This window comes from Sorex araneus, chromosome 1, assembly GCF_027595985.1.
Source record: "Sorex araneus isolate mSorAra2 chromosome 1, mSorAra2.pri, whole genome shotgun sequence".
NCBI classification, from domain to species: domain Eukaryota; kingdom Metazoa; phylum Chordata; class Mammalia; order Eulipotyphla; family Soricidae; genus Sorex; species Sorex araneus.
The window spans coordinates 231,017,391-231,035,614 of record NC_073302.1 but is presented as its reverse complement, the minus strand read 5'-3'; the positions used below and the strand labels follow the sequence as shown (position 1 = coordinate 231,035,614).

The 18,224-nt window shown below is 37.4% G+C and overlaps 1 protein-coding gene across 3 annotated transcripts in view; it reads left to right on the top strand.

The window, feature by feature from the left end:
• RAP1GDS1 (Rap1 GTPase-GDP dissociation stimulator 1) overlaps positions 1-18,224 on the top strand; it is a 228,224-nt gene that overhangs the window by 147,416 nt on the left and 62,584 nt on the right. For all 3 annotated transcript variants that reach the window (XM_055131099.1, XM_055131090.1, XM_055131083.1), the window contains one exon: positions 14,594-14,722. In XM_055131099.1, coding sequence (XP_054987074.1) covers positions 14,594-14,722 — 129 coding nt within the window. The remainder of the gene's footprint in view (positions 1-14,593; positions 14,723-18,224) is intronic.

Genomic DNA, 18,224 nt, shown 5'->3' with positions numbered 1-18,224 from the left:
AGAAAGGCTTTGGGTTTTCCCTCTTGGGTATGATGTTTTCTATGACTGTGGCTATGACCTCGAGTGTGTTGATAAAAGGTTTTTTTTTTCTTTTAAAAAATCATAAATGGATATGGGGTCTATCAAAATCATTCTATGTATCCACTTATATGATCACAAGGGTCAGGGTCTGCCACATACATGGCAAGTGTCTTACCCACTGTTCTGTGTCTCAGGCCCCTCCTTTCATACATATTTCATTTAGTTTCTTACTTTGTTTTCATTGTGAGCCTTTTTTAAAGGTTATAATTTTTAAGGTAATAATTTATTACATTCTCAATATTCTGACACCAATCCCAACACCATTATACCTTACCACCACCATTATTTCATATTTTCCCACCACCACTCAAGCCTGCCCCAAAGGCAGTTCCTGAATAATTCATTTTATATTGCTTGTGAATAACCCACTAAAAATGATCCATTCTAGTTCACACCCCATCAAATGTGGTGTGCTACTCTTGGTGCATCAATGGTGTGGAGTATGTGATGTTACGCAGCCACATTTGTTCTCCTGGAGTTCTAAAATTTTAAATTGGGTGATACAGCTGGAGTTAAATTTTTAACTGGATGGTGACTTGGGGTCCAGAGGCATCTCTGCAGCTTGTGGCTCTCTTCCAAGATTTATTTGTGAGTCTCTGGATCTTGGCTGTTAGTAAGCTTACATGTTGCCCAGAGGTGGTTTGTGGGCATGACTGACAGGCTCCAGGAAGAAGAGGGAATGGCGGGAGGTTGCCCATTGCCAATTCTGTGTGAGCCTGGAGATTTTGGTCACAAAACCTGCATACCTGAGTTTTTTAGCAGAATCATTCTCATGCATGGGGGGCTTATCCCAAGCCTGTGAAGATCAGCTGTGAGCATGGCGGCGGTTGGATTTTGGAGGGTTTTGGCTGCCTGGGCTCTTTTGGGGCAGGTAGTGGGCTCACCTGCCCCCTCCAGGGTGGACTCAGTCTGGCGCAGGGTTTGGACAAATCTCTCAGCTTGTGGCTCTCTTCTGAAATTTATTTGTGAATCCTGTTGGGAGGTTTTTGCTTTGAAAAATAATCTTTTTGAGTTATTGATTTTTTTTGTTCTAATATGGTTGGTTTTGGCGCTAATTTTTACTATTTTCCTCTTCATTATTCCTTTTTCTAGCTTCTTAAGATGTGAACCTGGGCTGTGTATTTGTGCCTTTTGTTTTGTTTCATTTTGTGATGAACATTTGTCTTGCTATGAACTTCCCTCTTCGGACAATTTAACTCTGTTCCTGATGTTCTGGTTCTTGTGTCCTCTTTCTCTTTCCAGAAATCTTTTTCTTCTTTCATTTCCCCATTCATCAAATGGTGTTCTATATTATCTTGTTTATTTTCAGTTGTTCCACAGCTTTCTGTTAATGGCTTGTTTCCATCTCTAGTGTATTGTGATCTGAAAAGATACTTAATATGGTTTCTTTCTTTTTAATTTTATGGATATTTGTTTTGTAAACCAATGTGTGGTTTATCCTGAAAAATATCTTTTGTTTACTGGAGAAGAATGTGTATGCAACTTTATAGAGCTGTACACACATCTCTTACACCTATTTCCTTTTAGGCTAGACTTTCCTTACTGATTTGTCTTGTTGATCTATCGAGCAGTGAGACTGGGTGTTAATATTTCCTATAACTTTTATTTTACTGTATATCTTTCCTCAGTACTGCAGCAGTTCTTTATAATTTGATGGTCCTTCATTTTGGTGCACACATGTTAATGTGTATAAGCTTCTTTTGATGAATAGAATAGATCCTTTCATCCTTTTATGGGCATTTCTCTATCCCTTTTTAAATTTGAAGGTTTTTTTTGTTGCTGTTGTTATGTTTTTTTCTTGATTTTTGCAAGCTTCTGTTTGCCTTTAAGATTGTTTTTCATCCTTGCACTTTGAATCTTTGTTTATCATGGAGTTCTGGCATGTCTCTTGTAAGCAGTAGAATTGGGTTCAGTTTTCTGATCCATTGAGGCACTCTGCCTTTTAATTAGTGAGTTCATGCCACTGGCATTGAGTGAACTATTGAAGTTGTGAGACTTATTGCTGTTTATATGGATTCTGAGTCTATAATTATGACATTTGTCTTTAACTTTGCTTTAGGCTGGAGCACAGCAGGTAGGGCGTTTGCCTTGCACACAGCCGACCTGGGTTTGATTCTCCCGCCCCTCTCGGAGAGCCAGCAAGCTGTCCAAAGTATCTCACCCACACGGCAGAACTTGGCAAGCTACCACCCGTGGCATATTCGATATGCCAAAAGCAGTAACAACAAATCAAACAATGGAGACGTTTCTGGTTCCCGCTCCAGCAAATCGATGAACAATGGAATGACAATGACAGTGTGACTTTTGCTTCATTTAATTCCCTTGTATGTTGACATCTTTCTCTCTTTTATGTAACTATTGGGTTCCAGTTGCTTCTTTTGGGTTGTATCCTGTTAATATGTTGTCTCTGCAGATTGAGTCTTTACAACTGTTAAATTCAAAACAAGTGAAGCTTGAGTATATTGTAAAAGAGTCCCATTTTATCTTTACTCATTTTCATTATTTTTGTTTAGGATTTCACTCTGCAGGGTTCTTTGTTTTTCAAGGCGGGTGGGGGGGGTGTTTAGTGTTATTTTTAATGCTGGATTGATGGCATGAATCCTGCTCTCAGATTCTTTCTTTGGCTTTGCCATTTTGATTACAGTGTGTCTTAGTATTTGGAACTCTGAGCCCTTTGCATCTTGGCACATGATTCAATCCCCTATCTTGCAAAGGTTTAACAATAGTTTCTTTTTCATTTGTTTTTGTTTTGGGATCACACCTGGTTGTGTTCAGGACATACTCCTAGCTTTCCTCTCAGGAATCACTCCTGGTGGTGCTCAATGGACCATATGAGATGCCAGAAATTTTTTTTTTAATTTTTATTTATTTATTTATTTATTTGGTTTTTGGGTCATACCTGGCGATGCACAGGGGCTGGCTCTGCACTCAGGAATTACTCCTGGCGGTGCTCAGGGGACCATATGGGATGCTGGGATTTGAACCCGGGTCGGCCGCGTGCAAGGCAAACGCCCTACCCGCTATGCTATCACTCCAGCCCGATGCCAGAAATTGAACCTGCATCAGCTATGTGCAAAGCAAGCACCTTATCCACTGTAACTGTTGCTCTGGGCCCTGAAATTTCTTTGACTAGTGATTCTTCCCTCTTTCTTCTCTGTTAGAAATCCTATAAATTGAACATTATTGTATTTCATGGTGATTTAATTTTTAAAAAATGAACGTTTTTTAATTATTGCTTGGGGATCTGATAATTTTGTTTGCTTTTAAAAAATTGGAGAGGGGCCGGAGCGATAGCACAGCGGGTAGGGCGTTTGCCTTGCATGCGGCCGACCCGGGTTCGATCCCCGGCATCCCATATGGTCCCCCAAGCACTGCCAGGAGTAGTTCCTGAGTGCAAAGCCAGGAGCAACCCCTGAGCATCGCTGGGTGTGACCCAAAAAGCAAAAAAAAAAAAAAAAAAAATTGGAGAAGGGGTCAGAGAGATAGAACAACAGGTAGGTTATTAGCCTTCCACATGGCTCACCTGTGATCTCTGGCATCTCATATGGTCCCCCGAACCTGCCGGGAGTGATTTCTGAGTACAGAGCCAGGAATAAGCCCTGAATGTCACTGGGTGTGGCCCAAAAACCAATTTTTTTCTTTCCCTTATTTATGTTTTCATGCATCTTATCCTCAAGCCCCTTGATTTATTTCTGTCTCTGTAAGTGTGCTACTGAGTCCATCCATGAAGTTTTTTAATTCACCTACTATGCTCTTCACTCAGTTCAGTGAATTCTGATTGTAATTTTCTCATATTTTCCTTCTTTGTTGGATGTCTCTTTTGTTGTTTCCTCTGTTCTTGAACATCTTACCATTGTCACTCTGAAGTATTTATCTGAGAGGTTAGAGAGCTCTTAAGGTTCTTGAACAACTTTTGATTTTCACTGTTACCCATAAACCCCTCACTTCTTCATTGTATCTTCTTTATTCTAAAACAATGCAGGTGAGGGTCATTTATATGCAGACATGCTTGGATTGTCATCCAGGTGACATCATTATCTAATTCCACACAGAACCTGTAGGCTGAATTAGTATTACTTCCTGCCACTATCAGCTTTTGCATTACAGACTTCTGCTGCTTGCCTGGATTCACAGTTCCCAGCCCCTCAGCCTTCCCCGGTACCCACAGTCCTTATATTTGGGCAGCCAAGACTAGCAGAGCTGGCCTTCACTTTCCTTGGAGCAGGTCTCCCATCTTGTCTCTGAGTTTATGCCTATAGTCAAATACAATGTGTGGAAGAGCCTTTGATTACAGTTTCAATTTCCTTGCTATTAATAGTACTGTTCAGGTATTCCAGGTCTTCTTGATTCAGCCTTGGGAGATTATAGGAATCCAGGAATTTATCCATTTCTTCTAGGTTCTCTTGTTTCGTGGCATACAGATTTTCAAAGTAGTCTCTGATCATCTTTTGAATTCCTTTGATTTCTGTTGTGATATCCTCTTTTCATTTCTAATTCGGTTTATAAGCGTTCTCTGTCTTTCTTTGTGAGTCTTGCTAGTGGTTTCTTAATCTTGTTTATTTTCTCGAAGAACCAGCTCTTGGTTTCATTGATCTTTTGGATAGTCTTTTGGGTTTCCATGTCGGTGATTTCTGCTCTAAGTTTTATTATCTCTTTCTGCCTGATTTGGGCTCCTTTTGTTGGTCCTTTTCTAAAATCTTAAGCTGTGAAGTCAAGTTATTTATGTGGGCCCTTTCTTCCTTCCTGAGAAATGCTTGCAGAGCTATAAATTTTCCCCTTACCATGGCTTCAGCTGTGTCCCACAGGTTCTGGTAGCTCCTGTCTTCAGTTTCATTTGTTTCCAGGTACCTTTTGATTTCTTCCTTGATTTCCAGGTGTTTGATTTGGTTTTCTGCGTCTGTCCATGATTAACTTCTAGCTTCAGTACATCATGGTCTGAAAAGATAGCTGATACAATGTCTGAACCTGATTCTGTTGAGGGATGTTTTGTGGCCCAGCACATGGTCTATTCTGGAAAATGTTCCATGTGCACTGGAAAAAAATGTGTATTCTGTTTTGGGGGGATATAAAGCCCTGTATAATTCTATTAGCCCTCTCTCTTCTATTTCTTCCTTCAAAGCTAGTATTTCCTTGGTGAGTTTTAATCTTCTTGATCTATCCAGAGGTGATAAGACGGTGTTGAAGTCTCCAACTACTATTGTGTTGCTCACAATATCCTTTTTAAAGTCTATTAGCAGTTGTTGTAGGTATTTAGCTGGTCCCCGCATTGGGTGCGTACACATTTAGGAGTGTAATTTCTTCCTGCTGTACATATCCCTTGGTTAATAAAAAATCAAGTCCTTCACTATCCCTTCTAATCTTTTCCAACCTGAAATCTATGTTGTCTGATACTAGTAAGACCTCCCAGCCCTTTTGAGCGAGTTGTTTGCTTGCAGGATTATTTTCCTTATTTTCCACTCTTTAACTTTGAATCTATGTTTGTTCTGGCTATTCAGATGTGTTTCTTGCAGGCAGTAGAATGTTGGGTTCAGTCTCTGAATCCATTTTGCCACACTGTGTCTCTTAATTGGTGAATTTAGACCATTGACATTGAGAGAGATTATTGTTATGGGATTTTGCACCATCTCTCAGTAGGTTTGTTGTGCTTGTAGGGGCTTTTCTTGTCTTACAATAGCCCCTTTAGTCCTTCTTTTAGGTTTGGTTTTAAGTCTATGATGTTCCTGAGCTGTGGTTTATCCAAAAAATAGTGTATCCTTCCTTCGAGTTTGAAAGAGAGTTTAGCCGGATAAAGATTCTTGGTGAAGTGTTCATTTCATTGAGTTTTTTCACTGTATCCCACCACTGCCTTTGGGCTTGGAGAGTTTCCTCTGATAGGTCAGCTGTGAATCTAAGGGGTGCTCCTTTGTTTGTGATTTCTGTCTTTGACCTTGCTGCTTGCAGTATTGTGTCTCTATCCATGATGCCCATCATTCTAACTATGATATGTCTTGGAGTTTTCCTGTTAGGGTGGGTCTCTTTTAGCTGGCACCCTTCGGGCTCCTTAATCTGGATGCCTGCATTCTCCATCTCTGGGAACTTATCAGCAATGATTTGTTTGACTATGGCTTTTTCATTGGGGTTGCTTCCCTATCCTTCTGGTCCTCCAATGATTCTAATGTTGTTCCTCTTGAAATCATCCCCTAGGACTCATATTTGCCCTAGAGCTATTTTGAGGTTTCTTGCCATTGTTTGTTGTTGCCTGTAGGCTCCCTGCAGCTCATCTTCAAGCTCACTGATTCTGTCTTCTGCTGTAGCCATTCTATTATTGAGGTGCACCCACTGAGTTTTTTATTTCATCTACCGAATCCTTCATTCATGACATTTCTTTTTGTAGCTTTTCAATTTCTGCTCTCATTTCTTCCCGTATTTTCTCAGCTGTCTGTTGTATTGTTTCTGTGAGGTCCTCCTTTAATTTAATGGATACCTTTTCAATCTTTATGTTGAGTTCATTGAACATCTTCAGCATTTCAACTCTGAATTCTTTATTGGAGAGCTCAAGTTTGTAGAAAACGCCTATTGAGGCTTCTGGACTCCTTTCATCGTCCTCTCCTTGTGTTGGGGATTTGTGCTGTTTCTTCATGTTGTTGTGGTGCTATGGGAGACAGACCTTCAAGTTCACTCTATCTGTTCCTTCTTGTTGCAAAAAAGGAATCTGGATGGGTTCGATTAATGTTAGTTGCCTTTTTACTTTCCCCTTCTAGAACATGTCCGTCCTCTCTGATGTTCCTCTAATCCTTTCATAAGGCCTAATGTGATGCTTTCAGAGAATGTGCTCTTTTGCATTGGGCTTTTGCACAAGTACTTGTATTTATTGGCTTTTGGGTGAAATTAGGATAGACTAGTGGCTTATTGTCCTACTGTTTCTTGGATAGCTAGGATGTTACTCAGGCACATAGGTACTGAAGGCTGAGATGCAACAACAGATTGCAAGGTGTCAAAAAAGTAACCTTGGCCCCAATAGAGGCCACACCCACTTTTGCCCAGGCCATGCCCCTTATGGATTAGACCACGCCCCTTCCCCACAATAGCTGGGTCCCAGATGCAGGCTGGGATGCAGGATGGGCCAGTGAATGTCACACATCTGGGCGGGAAGAGAAGGCTTCGGTGCTGGGGTCATCATGCCGCCAGCCAGGGTGGCAATCAGGGAGTGGGGAGGGGGGCTGGGGCAGTCTCGTACCATTTTTGTTTGTGTTATTTTAGGCTGCTGTTTTACATTACACTAACTTGGTGATTTGGGGCATTTATAGTTGGACATTTTACAAAAGGGAAATTTTGACTCTCCAGAGACTTTTATTTTCAGAACCCAGAGAGTTATTTTAAATCCTATCTATTCTTATAGTTAACTTTCATTTTTATTTTTTTATTTGTATTTTTTAATAATGTAGGAATACTGCTGTTTGTTGAGCCATCAATTAAGCTGATAAATTGGGCATGAACTCTGTATAACTTTTTTTTTTAATTGTATCACCACCGAGAGATACAGTTACAAAGCTTTCATGTTTGAGATTCAGCCATACAGTGATGGAACACTGATCCCTCCACCAGTGCCCATTTTCCACCACCCACATCCCAGTCCTCACCCTGCCTCTATGGCAGACAGTTTTCCCAATATTTTCTCTCTAATTTGGGGCATTATGTTTTGCTCAAAATTTCCCACCACCATTCAAGCCTACCTGCCAGGGGCAGATGCTAGATAATTTATTTTCCATTGCTCTTTTTGAATTTTATAAAAGGTTGCATGGCTGCAATTATAAATGTAAATTTCTAGATTGTAAATAGTTGGGTTCCAGAAACATCTCTGTATGACATTAATCCATTTGGGGATTTAATTGGGAGTCTATGGGCCAGGGCTGTTGGTGAGCTAAAATGGCACCAGGGGCAAAATGTGGGCATAACAGCTAGTCTACTGGGCAGGTGGGGACCTGGGGAGGGACAGCCCAGGTCCTCTGCCACCATTCAGCTTGGAGGTCTAGTCCTGGAACCTGCATACCGAAGGCCTTGCTTGTGGAATCTCTTGGTCGCAGGTGTTCTATCTGGAGCAGGCGGCGAGAGCACACCTGCTCCATCTAGGGTGCCCCAGTGAAATTGGCTTATTACGGGGCCCAGAGAGATCTCCAGTGCTGTGATATCTTCGGGGACTTGCTGTGTCTCTGGGTCAGGGCTTTTGGTGTGCTAAGATCCACATTACAAAATTTTCAGCAGATTTTATCTTGTTGAGGTCCATCCTGAGACAGTGGAGTCAGGCTTAAGAGTATGATGGCAGTTTTGGATTGTGAAGCAAGTGCCTGCTGGGGGCTCTGCTTGGGTGGACACAGTCCAAACCATCCCCCTCCAATATAGCCCGGTCTGTCCAGCCATGCATGGGTCTGGGCTTAACTGCAGCTTTTGATCTCTTTCAAGATTTATTGATGGGTTTCTGAAACAATGCCAGCAGTAGAGTTTATAGGCTGGCTCTGGAGTTGGTTCATGGGGTGACTGCCAGTGTTTCCATGTGCTGGGGAGTGGGAGGAGGTAGCCCACTCCAACTCCATAAAAGCCTGGAGATTTCAGTCACAAAACCCGCATACCAGAATTATCAGCAGATTATATCTTAGTGAGGTCCATCCTGAGATGGTGGAGTCAGGCCGGGGGTATGGCAGTGATTTTGGATTGTGGAAGCAATCAGCTGCTGGGAGCTCTGCTTGGGTGAGCCACCAGACCAACCCGCCCCACTCCAATTAACCCCAGTCTGTTCAGCCATGTGCAGGTCCGAGATTAACTCTGACTTTTGATCTCCTCCAAGATTTATCTATTGAGTCTCTGAAACATGGCCAATAAATGAGCTTGTATAGCTGAGCTGGAGGTGGTTTGTGGGTGTGGCTCCCACATACATAATTTTTGGCCGTTGAATTTCTTGGTAAACTTGTTCCCAAGTTTTTGGAGTCTGGCCATAGGCACCATGGCAATTTGGGGGTATCAGGAAACCTGAAAGCACCATCAGGCTGCAGATGCACTCGCCCCACAGGTATAGGTTGACCTCCTGGTAGCACCATACCCCCTATAGTTAACTTTTAGAAGGTTGTGAGTATATGTATTGCCTTAAATCTCCAATGTTCTCATTAGTGAATCTTGATTCTGTATTTTTTGAAATTTCTATCTCATTTAAATATATAATCTGAAGCTTAAAAGTTAATAGATGCAAAAAACACAGTACATGTTTTATATCAAAGGGATTTGAAGATAATTTTAAACATATTATTTTTAGTTTTGTATCCTCAACACTAGATTTAAAATAAAGATTCTCCACTTGTTCTGTACCCAGGAGAGAGTGCAGGGATTAAGTTGCTGTCATGCATGCATGACAAACATTGGTTTGACTCCTGTCACCTCGTACAGTTTCCCAAGCATCACCAGGAGTAACACATTAGCATCCCCCACAGCCCAATCCCCCCAAAATAGTTTTTCACTTTTCACAAAAGTACCAACGAACACTAAAAAGATGTTAGATAATGCATAACTTAAAATAAAGCTGTACCAAATCATATGTATAATATTTTTAACCATGAGTCATCCTCTTGGTACTATTTAAAGTCAAGTTTTCTTTTCAACTATACCTCCAGTTACATCATTTTAATTTTTAATTTCCATCTTTTTGAAATATAGAATCAAAGGCAATTTCCTTCTATATATAATAGCCTAAATTGTTTTTATCCAGCATATATTAAAATTTCTCATCAAGACTTATATTTGATTGATTTTTTTCCAACTATCTATAATTCACTTTACTATAGATGGAGGTTTTATGTAAGCTTGTAAGGAGGAAGGTTATACTTTCAGAATATTAATAGTATACATGCCTTATGTAAGAATTATATTTGGACTTTGTATTTTGAATTTATATACCAATTCATTTTTAAGTACTAATACCAATAATTTTATTGTTTATAAAGGCCTTTGTTTATGAGGGTCTTTTCTTAGGAATGAGGTGTTTTATAACTAAAAGAAGTCTACTCATTTTAGTAAATGATCAGGATAGTTTCACCTGAGTTTCTGGAATTCTTGTCTTACTTTCTGCATCTATAATCTATTCCAATGTTTTAAACATTAAACTTAAAACTCAGGGGGAAAAGGTTCTTCAACTTGAGATCTTCTCTCCAGATCTCCATTCTTTGGAGTTTCCATGAGTGTGACCTGAAGAACTTGGAACCATGAAATTCAAATGTAGGTAGGTAAGTGTTCACACCAGCGCATGCGTTGATTGCCTTATATCTCTTTGTATATGTATTGCACACCCCCGGTGCCTTCTTCCTCTTCCCCCACATAGATCATACAGGGACTGTGTCATCTTGAGAGTGTGTAATTTTGTAGTTCTGTATTTGGTCAGTATATGTCTGTGATCTGTGTGAGATTATGTTTTTAAAGTCATGACACTGTGCTGTGTAAAGACCTGTCATTCACACATAAGTACAATGTATGGGTCTGGGCTTCGTTTTGTGAATTGTGCTTGTTGAATACTGGTAAATATTCTTTTGAAATATTCATTGAAAAAAGCAAAAAAGTCTCAGTCTTGCCTTGTTTCACTGACTCAATTGTTTCTAGAGAATATAAACTATTTCTGATTCTAAGTATTTCATCTAATTTATCTCTGATTTTAACATCATACTCCTGACATCATTCATGGTAGCATTCGTGCCACTTACTCTCCTTTGAAGTTCATTCACAAACTTTATTTGGACAATAAGAAAAAAATGAAAACATTAGTTATTCTTTTGCTTTCAACAATAAAAATTATTACTAATTTTTTCATACAAATAGGAGCCTTCTCTACTATTCTAGGACAGCCCTCCCCCAATTGCAACCTCCTTCTTAAAAAATCTTGTAACATACTAACAGCATACAAAGTTTGTCCCTAAAATAAGTAAACAGATCCACTCATGAAATATTTTCTTAGACTAAGTAGTGTTTCTGCTAAAACAAAACAAAACCAGTATGAGATGTTAGGAATTTTTATTGATGTAAATTCTCTTAAAATATCTGAGTAAAACAAATCTAGGAATCTGAGCTGGAGAGATAGCATCATGGATAAGGCACTTGTCTTGCATGCATATTGATCCCCAGCACCCGAGTACCAGCAAGCATGATCCCTGAGCTAGGAGTAAGCCACAAGCATCACTGAGGCAGGAGTAACCCATGAGCATTACCAGGTGTTGCCCAACACCAAAAAAAAAAGAAAAGAAATTCTAGGATTCTTACCATAATTTTAATTTTTATTTCTCTGTTATACATCTGCCAAGTATATAATTGAATCTCAGAACCTTTTCTCCATTTTTAAAAAAATTTTATTTAATAAAAATTTTATAATCTTAGCAGTGGTTCTTAAACTGTTGATCTCAGGACTCTTAGATATTTAAAGCTTAATAAGATTTCAAATATCATTTGTTTATATACCATTTGTTTAGCTTTTATCTATTACATTTTAGACCTTATAATTGAGGTCATTTTTTTTCAGTTGCTATGGCATTTTAAGATGGCAATAAATCTATTAAAATTTTAACATGAAAGTTTTCTTTTCCTGGTGATCCTAAAATGGGATCTTACTTTCTTTAATCTTTAAAATAAGTTTAACTAGAATTTATAATAACTCCATTTTTTAATTTTTGAAAATATTATTTTTCTGTGTATATGAATTATTATGTACTATTATATTAATTACATATAGTTAATAATTATTATGTACTGTTAATACAATTTGATGCCATTGAATGGATTTACACCAAAACCTGAGCAATTTTTCCCAAAAATTGGTGTTTTTTTTTTTTAACCAAAAACATAGTTCTTACTATGATGCTCTGGAAGATTTTGGGGCCACAGTTGGAGAAACTATGTACTGACTTATCTGGAAGTGGTCCCTGAGCACAAAATTACTGTCAACCTGATTAGGTTTATTTTGTTTTCTTTTACTTTCTCTGATTATTTTCTAAGGAGAATTATTTGTCTGTAATTGACATGAGTAGACTTTCAAGTTATTTCAAGTACAATTTTCATTTTAGTTACCTCATAGAAGTAGATATAAAAATAATAGTACCCAACTTCAAAATGAATCTAATGAGATGATTGTATATTTTTCTTTTTACTTTTTGTGGTATATGTGTTATATGTTAGTCCATAATTTATTTGGCTCCTGGTTAGTTTTAAAACATAGAACGTGATTTTCACGAAATATGGCAGTTCATGCCATGCCATTGGTTTATGCCACTTTTACTCCTGATCTGCCATAATATCAAATGTTATTATTTCAGTTTGTATGTGAAAGAGTATATTAAACTCTGCAACATTTCTTAACTTCTATTCCTTTTTCTCTGGAACTAAAATTCCTAATAGTGTTAAAGAGGTTCAAGAAATGGTAGAGCTGCTAAGTTCGGAGAACCTGAAGAATATCTTATAAGTGGCATTCTTTTGTGTCCCTGAACTGTTGGATTTTTATAATCTAGACCAACAGTGCTGAGGGGGAGTGTGTGATACCTACATATATGCAGACATATAATGGACTCATACTCAGTGCATGCGCTAGTGCTCACACTTACATACCTGAAATTTAATGAATCAACAGATCTGTAGTATTTGAAGATATAGACACAGTGACTAAATTTTAAAAAATTTAAATACTACTAAAGAACAAAAAACTGCAGAGAGATCCAATAATAGGACCTTTTTCTGTTGGTAAGTAATCAAGATAATTTCTAACTTGGAAGCCTTCTTGGTGTGTAAGCATTATAAATACTAGTAACCAATATACAAGTGCTTAGCTAATGTAGCATATGGGTATACTTTTATACTATGGAACAGAGATTCCAAAACTTATTTGACCTACTATCCTGTTTCAAGAAAATTACTTAGCAGCTTACCCTCTTGAAGCAGATAAAAGAAACATTGCCTGCAGTTTTTCCCATGGCTAATACTGTTGCTGGGGAGTGGGTGTCGGTCACCCATTTTGATACAGACTGCCCTATAATCTGTTTTGTCTGTAAGTGTTATGAACCATTAATTGAATTGTATCAGGAAGAAAAACATCAAGTTATACAATCAAATGATGCAGCTAAATATCTCTTTTTTAATCCTCTCAGAACAGACTTGAAAATTCCATCACAAAATCTGAAATTGTATAAGGTTATGAGAACTCTAGATATAAACTTCTGTTTTTCTCAGTCTTGCTTTCTATTCTTGTGTAGGTAATAGTTTTCTTTACAGTATAAATGAGCCCCCAAATCTGAAGCAGCTAGTTATCCATAATTACCCATTAGTTTTCAGAGCTAAAAAGATTTTGCTGGGTATCTCTCCTTATTCTTCATTAATCAACCAGGAAAAGTTAACAGAAACTCCAAAAGTCATCAGTGGGTATGTGAAAAGACTCAACCTTACCCTGTGTTCTTTTCTGATAATCTCCTAACCACCTCCTTATCTGCAGGTTAAGAACTGTAACCTGAAAGAAAGAATGATAAAGTGGTAAAGTGGGCAAATCCTGTCAGTGATGCATGCTAAGAGAAATATGTTTTATGATGCAGACTTTTATCTTCAGTCTTAAACTTATCTTTAAGTTAAGATAACTTAAAGAATTTGGAGAAAGTTTATTAGCTTCAGAATGGTACATAATTTTTTTAATTCAAAAGAAAATGAGAAATATATGTTCGAATTAACTAGTTAATAGCAATAATACTTTTGCATAGGCGTGGGTGTATGTCTTTGTTCTTAGGTTATTGAAAAAGCATCACTTTTGATTTTCATTTTGGTTTCTCTTTACTGTTACTATAGGTATTTTATTAGTCATTGAACCATTGTAGAAATCCAAGGCATGCTAATTATTAGAAAGAGTTTAGTTTCTTAGAATGTCAGGGGAAACAATGATCACAAAGCCATGTTGACTAATAAATTTCTCAAGTTAAATTTTCCTTTCTTTTTAAGAAAAATTAATGACTTATATTTCCTTTGTTAATAGTCCAAGTATCATGAAAGAATTCTGCGCTGTAAATAAAACAAATTAATTTATATAGTGAATACTTCTGTATTATGAACAAGCTGTTTTACGAAGATTCAGATTTTTGTCTTTTTTCCTTTGGTCTTCATTAAGCTTGCTTTTGTCCACTAATGCTTTTCATATGGTCCATAACTTCTATAATGCAAATGTTACTTTGTGTGGTTTTCACTTAAAAACCAGTGGTAGTATTTACTTATCTTTAGAACTTTTGTAAAGGTGAAGGATCTTTGTTTTAAAATGTAATGATTTGACATAATGCTTGAATTATTTTTATTTCTGAATCTTTGAAAATATTCAGTGTTCAACTTTTCTAGACTGGTGTCTTAAAATTTTCACAAGTTATATGAACATTTTCTGCCTTTATTATTATTGAAATAATAATGGATTTGCAATAGCTGGAATCACAGTATTTTCTACTTGTAATTTTCATTTGGTACATAAACACTATTTTATTTTTTACAGATTCCCTTCAAGCTCAGCTTATCAATATGGGCGTTATTCCTACCTTAGTGAAATTACTGGGCATCCACTGTCAAAATGCATCTCTTACAGAAATGTGTCTTGTTGCATTTGGCAATTTAGCAGAACTTGGTAAGTCTTAATAAAAATGTACTTACTAATTTCATTTACAGTAAATTTTTTTCTTTGGACGTAGACAGTGTAGAAATTCATTTGTTAGTTTCTCTGCCTTATTTGCTTCAACATTTAAAAACAATAGAGTGGGCCATATCTTATGGTTGTATTGTTTGTAATTGAAACTAATTTGCTTCCTAGTTGTGTATTTTAAAAATTATTTTCTATTTTAGTGTCATCTACTCACTTGTATAATATAGTGTTTTTAGTCATATATTATTTAATACAATCTATATGTAAAATAATATTCTCTTTATTACTACTACTTGAGTGAAGGTGCGAAATTCAGTGTTATATTTCCAAGGCAAAAATAAAGGACTTCATAACATATTATATTTTCCAATGTATGATTTTCTTGTCACGAGTTGAAAAGAAATCTAGAAAACTAAAGTCATTTTCCAACTTTACAAAATCTCAAAATGATAAATTTTCACAACGTTATATTTATATACATTGGGAAATGGAACAGTGTTGAAAATAGATCATCAGTTATAACAAATTGATAACCCCAAGACACCATCTCTTTCTTATTTTATTGTTTTATTTTTATAGCACATATATCACAGCATTTCTTCCTTTAATTCTTTCTCTTATGCTCTCTCTTTCTTTTTAATTTATATCCCCTGATTCTTGATATAAAGTTTGAACTCTGGTCTAAACACCCACTAACTTCATAATAAATTGTTCATTATAGAGAAATTGTGAAGTTTGGGGGGAAGGCAATTACATATAATTGTGATTAAACATTAAAAAAACAATGAACAGATATAAAGTCCCTCCTGCATCGGAAATTCTTGTAGGAGATCCATTCAAGGACAGAATTTCATATAGAGGCTCCAGTGCTCTAGATTCCTCATAGGATCCTCCCAAGGGTGGAAATCACATTAGGTCATACTGCTCTCTCCTTTCCTTTACTGTTAATCCATTTAAACAATCATATTAAATTATTTCTTAATAATATCTCTAGTCATTTTGTATGAACAGAGTAAGAGAGATGGACTTTTACATATACACTAGACTAAGCTAAAGTGGCCTCTTTGGACTCCTGGTAAAGGGTGGTCTTTCCTGGGGACATCTCGCTATATTTCCAGACTACAGTCCTCAGATTAGTTTTTCTAACCCCAGCAGGGTCCTTTTTCAGTTACTTATTTTTGGGTCATGTCAGAGTTTGTTCCATGACTGTGCTCAGGCAACTGAGGCTTAAGCCAAATAAATATGACAGATGTCCAGGAGTAAATATTTCAGAGTCAATTACAAAGACATAGCATTAACTGTCTTCCTTTGTCTAGACAAAAAGCACATTGCTCTAGAATAAAAATGCAAAGGACATAAAGGAAAGAGAAAAGCAGTATTTCACTTACACATACAAAACCCAGAGCCATCAGAAGGTTTGACTTTACAAGTTACCGTGTCTGATTTGAGATATTTATGACTAACATATAGGAGAAGAGCACAATGGAGAGGTTAAAGATAAACACAGAGGATTGGGAGTGCCTGATGAAATTGGGTGTGCCTCTAGGAGCATTGTAGTGGGCGTAATTCAGTTCACCTAAGCTCCCTTTTGGAGGAGAAAGGACAATGTAAAACCTTAAATGATTGGAACTGTAGTTCAGTGTCTCCCCTTTTTTGTTTGTAAAACATAAACATTGGAATAGGCTTGACTGGTCGTGCCCTCAGCATTATCTTTTAACTCCTCCAGTCACAAAACCATCTCGTTTGTTGTTCAGCCATCTCCCCTCACCCCTGGACCTAGATCTTTCAACCGAGATCTTTTGGAGATGGCTCAGGGCTGGAGATGGAGCATTATGAAGTCTCTTGCAGTCTGAGGGCCAAATCAGGCAGATGATTTCGACTCCTGAGGAGGCGTAGCAGGACTTTCTTGGTGAGGTTACCATTTGTTGAGACATAAGCATAGCCTTTTTTTCCCCTCCTATGAGGAGGTTTCCTTCTACATCCTTAGTCAACTTTAACCCATATAGGAGAATTAATTGTTTTCTGAGCAGGGGACATACCCCTTTTCTGCATCTTAATAACTAACAAAAGCCATAATTTTTCTTCAGGAGCAAACCTAGAGAGATGGGATTTCTAGAAAAATTCCAACTTATGATTCTCAGGCGTTAACTGCCTTGGGCCATTGAGGGCAGAGGGCTCCTCAAGCGTGAGACACAGGTTTAGATCTGAGTTGGACAGGCTGAGAGAGGGGCGGACCAAATTAATGTCTCCCAGCAGTTTTTGAAATTCACTAAGAGTGTTGAAGTTTTTATATCAAACAAAATTTTTTTCTGTTTAAGTTCATGATAAAGGAGAGCATTATTATATTGACCTCTAGAGGTCAGACATACAAAATATACAGATTAAATAACAATATTATGTTTTCTTGGTTCTTTTACTTCCATGAGGATAACCTTGATTAGCTAATTAAGTTCAAAGTTTTCTAAGAGTACTTAATTTTGTAGAACTGGGGCGATAGCACAGCAAGGCAAACGCCTTGCACACAGCCAACACGGGTTCAATTCCCCATCCCTCTCAGAGAGCATGGCAAGCTACGGAGAGTATCGAGCACACAGCAGAGCTAGGCAAGCTACCTGTGGCATATATGCTTGTTTTCTGTATGCCAAAAGCAGTAACAACAAGTCTCACAATAGAGACTTTACCGCTGCCCGCTTGAGCAAATCGATGAACAGCGGGACTACAGTGCTACTTAATTTTGTACTTATATATACAACATCCAGAGCCATCAGAAGGTTTGACTTTACAAGTTACTGTGTCTGATTTGGAGATATTTATGACTAACATATAGGAGAAGAAGAGCACCATGGAGATGTTAAAGATAAACTCAGAGGATTGGGAGTGCCTGATGGAATTGGGTATGCCTATAGGAGCACTGTAGTGGGTGTAATTTAATTCACTTAAGCTCCCTTTTGGAGGAGAAAGGACAACCCAAAGTTAAGCCGAAAATGCTTGGAACTATAATCCAAGAGTTATAGGAACAGGGAAACAAAATGCTGTTTAATCATAGCTGTCTAGAATAAATGCTATGAACAAATGCTAATTCATAGATGTCTAGAATAAATGCTATGAACACTGTTAATCATCCCCATTTTATAAATAAACAGAAACACATGGATAGTTATCTGGATTTTTCAAAATAAAAATTTTGTCCTTAGTACACATTAAATAGTGATTTTACTTTCATTTTGATTTAAAATTTAAAAAATATGAATTATTTTTTCAGTTAATTTTTTAAATATTGTTGGCCATCTTCTAGTAAAAGTGAATGTCTCTTGTCTTCATCCCTGGTCAACTTTCTTTATAATTTTCTCTTACTATTTGTCATTCAAGTAAAACCCCAATTGAAATAGTGTTCATTTGCATTTCACAGATTCTTAATTTCAGTGATTATAAAAGATGTAGGCACTTGTGTTTGTAGAAATAAGCAAATAGCATTGTATTCTATGAT